The 2,353-nt window shown below is 43.9% G+C and overlaps 1 protein-coding gene across 1 annotated transcript in view; it reads right to left on the minus strand.

The window, feature by feature from the left end:
* Positions 1–1,023: 1,023 nt before the first annotated feature.
* The window catches only part of LOC104962482 (E3 ubiquitin-protein ligase HECW2-like), a gene marked incomplete at both ends in the record, with an annotated part of 8,724 nt that continues 7,394 nt past the window's right edge, over positions 1,024–2,353 (minus strand). The window contains 2 exons of the mRNA XM_010790915.1: positions 1,024–1,116; positions 1,264–1,549. Of these exons, the coding sequence (XP_010789217.1) occupies positions 1,024–1,116; positions 1,264–1,549 (379 nt within the window). The remainder of the gene's footprint in view (positions 1,117–1,263; positions 1,550–2,353) is intronic.

The raw sequence follows: 2,353 nt of genomic DNA on the forward strand, positions 1-2,353 counted from the left end.
GTTACACAAACCATTGCGTCAGAAGCACCTGTATACAGCGGCTGGCGGAGGCAGGGTTGGAGGCCAGAGAAATCATGTCCGTTAGCGGACATAAAAACAAGTCATCGCTTCGCAGCTCCTGGGCTCCATCTCTAGACAACAGAAAGATGTGGACCAACGCGCTTTTTGCCGGTCCGGGACACGCCATGAAACGGCCACTGGAGGAAAGCTCTTCCTATAACGTAGTCCTACCCGTGAACACCACAGCACCAACTGCAAAAAAGTCTGGCATGGAGTTCATGGAGAGCTGTTTCAGGAATGCACTTTTAATGGCAGCATGAACATCCACCTTCATTCTGAACCCAAAATGTTTCAGCACCATGGACAGCCTGATTTGATTTGTTCCGCTAATCCCACACAGTGATTACTCAGATATTTAAATAGCCTAATTCAAGAATTGTTTTCAATAAATTGTTTTCAATAAATTGGTTAATAATATATTATTTACTATAATTATATCAATAACTGTAAGCGGGGTAGCAGGAGTGTTTGATCGGCTATCGTTACCATGGGAACTACTTTCTAGGAACTACTTTCTGACGGAGATTAAATCAAGCAGAAAGCGTAGGTTTGGGAGCAAATTAGCCCACATTATGAAATTATTTTACGATATTGTTGATTACAATGATAGTTTGTGTAATAGAATCGCAATCATACACTTGAGGCCGTTCTTGAACGTCATTATTGGTACTCCAGTACAGGTGTACGGACCTCGGCGCTTGCCGCAGTACTGTCGTACCAATAATGACGTTCAAGAACAGCCTCTCGTGTATGATTGCTTAATTAACACATTTGCTATGAGACTGTAATACTTATTTTGGTAATTTTGGATTCATTTACGGTAGTTTTAGTTAGAATCATTAGCAGGACATGGACTCAACCAAAAATACAAACACAGACGCATTATCACAAAGACACACCGCCACACACAGGCTGTTACATGTACATTTACAATAGACAGCGCATGCAGACACACACACTCACTGGGAGGCAGAGGCTCGTCCACACGTTGGTATCGGTGGATGTCATGACGCACAGAAGGAAGTGAACGTACAGGATGGCCATTAACGTGAGAGCCTGAACACAGAAAACACACAAAAGACAAAATACTTTTATTTTTAATATAAGGAAAAGAAGCATGAAACACCTTTTGAGCTGTTAAATCCAGCCATGACCCAAATAAATGACCCTTCTCTTAAGATGAAGTCATCTATAGTTGATTACCTTCCTCTCCATCTGTTTCTGTGGAGTCAGCAGAGCCCGCCTCCTCGCAAGGTTTAGTCTCCTCCCCTTCCTGTGTTTCGGCCACGCCCCCTGCAGCCTGCAGGCTCAGCCTCCTCACACTGAGCTCCTCCCCCATCTGCTCGGTGACTGGGGGGGGCTCTCCTGCAGCCTCAGATGGAGCGACCTGCCCACCCCCTTCATCATCCACAGCTTGATTTGTAGGAGGGGTTCCCGAAACCACGTCTCCCCCCGGATCTATGGCCGTCTCCGCTCCTTCCTCCGCTTCCTACAAACATACAATGTTAAAATGTGTAAAAACACAACACAACAAAACCCTCAAAGAGGAGAGTTTATAAAAAAGTCTCGTCACCCAGGACTGGGTTTCATATTGGTCAGTCTCATACACATTAATATGCAAAGCATTCAGAGCCACTACTACAAAGTATCTGTGAATTACAGAGAGTCAGTCAACCCAACAGCAGCTCACAACATGAGGCAGCATCTGCTCCATCACCAAGGCAAATAAAAGGAAGTGAAAAACGACAAATGTAAATGTACATGTGTTGGTGTGAGTGCTTAAAGCTCACCTATTGTGCTATATTTGAACAATATATTATAGGGCCATATCTATACAAAACATGTCTCTGAAGTGTTTTGCTCAAAATACCAAACAGATTGTAGCATGCCTCATATGCCTCTATTTCAGCCCTGTTACTAAAGTGCTGATTCTGGGTCTGGCCCTTTAATCTGTTAAGCCCCAAGCCTGTTTTTCAGGTCTCATGCTCGAAAATGACATTCTCCAGAACAAATTATTATAACTGTCAGGGTTGGGGAAAAATAGGACCCAAATGCAGATTGAGGAGGAAGCAGGTTTCAAAAGGAAACAAAAGGCGAGCTTTATTTAACAAAAGCTGAACAAAAACAAGAATCCAAGAACAGGTACGAGGTAGCATCCAAACAAAGGTGACTGTGACCAACATGAAGGGGGACATGAACGACAAACAATGAACCAACACTGAACACAGGAAGATACAAGACTAAATACAGGGAGGGGTAATCACGAGACGAGAAACAGACGGGCAGGGGAGGA

Source organism: Notothenia coriiceps, unplaced genomic scaffold (genome assembly GCF_000735185.1).
Source record: "Notothenia coriiceps isolate Sejong01 unplaced genomic scaffold, NC01 NC01_scaffold00034898, whole genome shotgun sequence".
Classification (NCBI taxonomy): domain Eukaryota; kingdom Metazoa; phylum Chordata; class Actinopteri; order Perciformes; family Nototheniidae; genus Notothenia; species Notothenia coriiceps.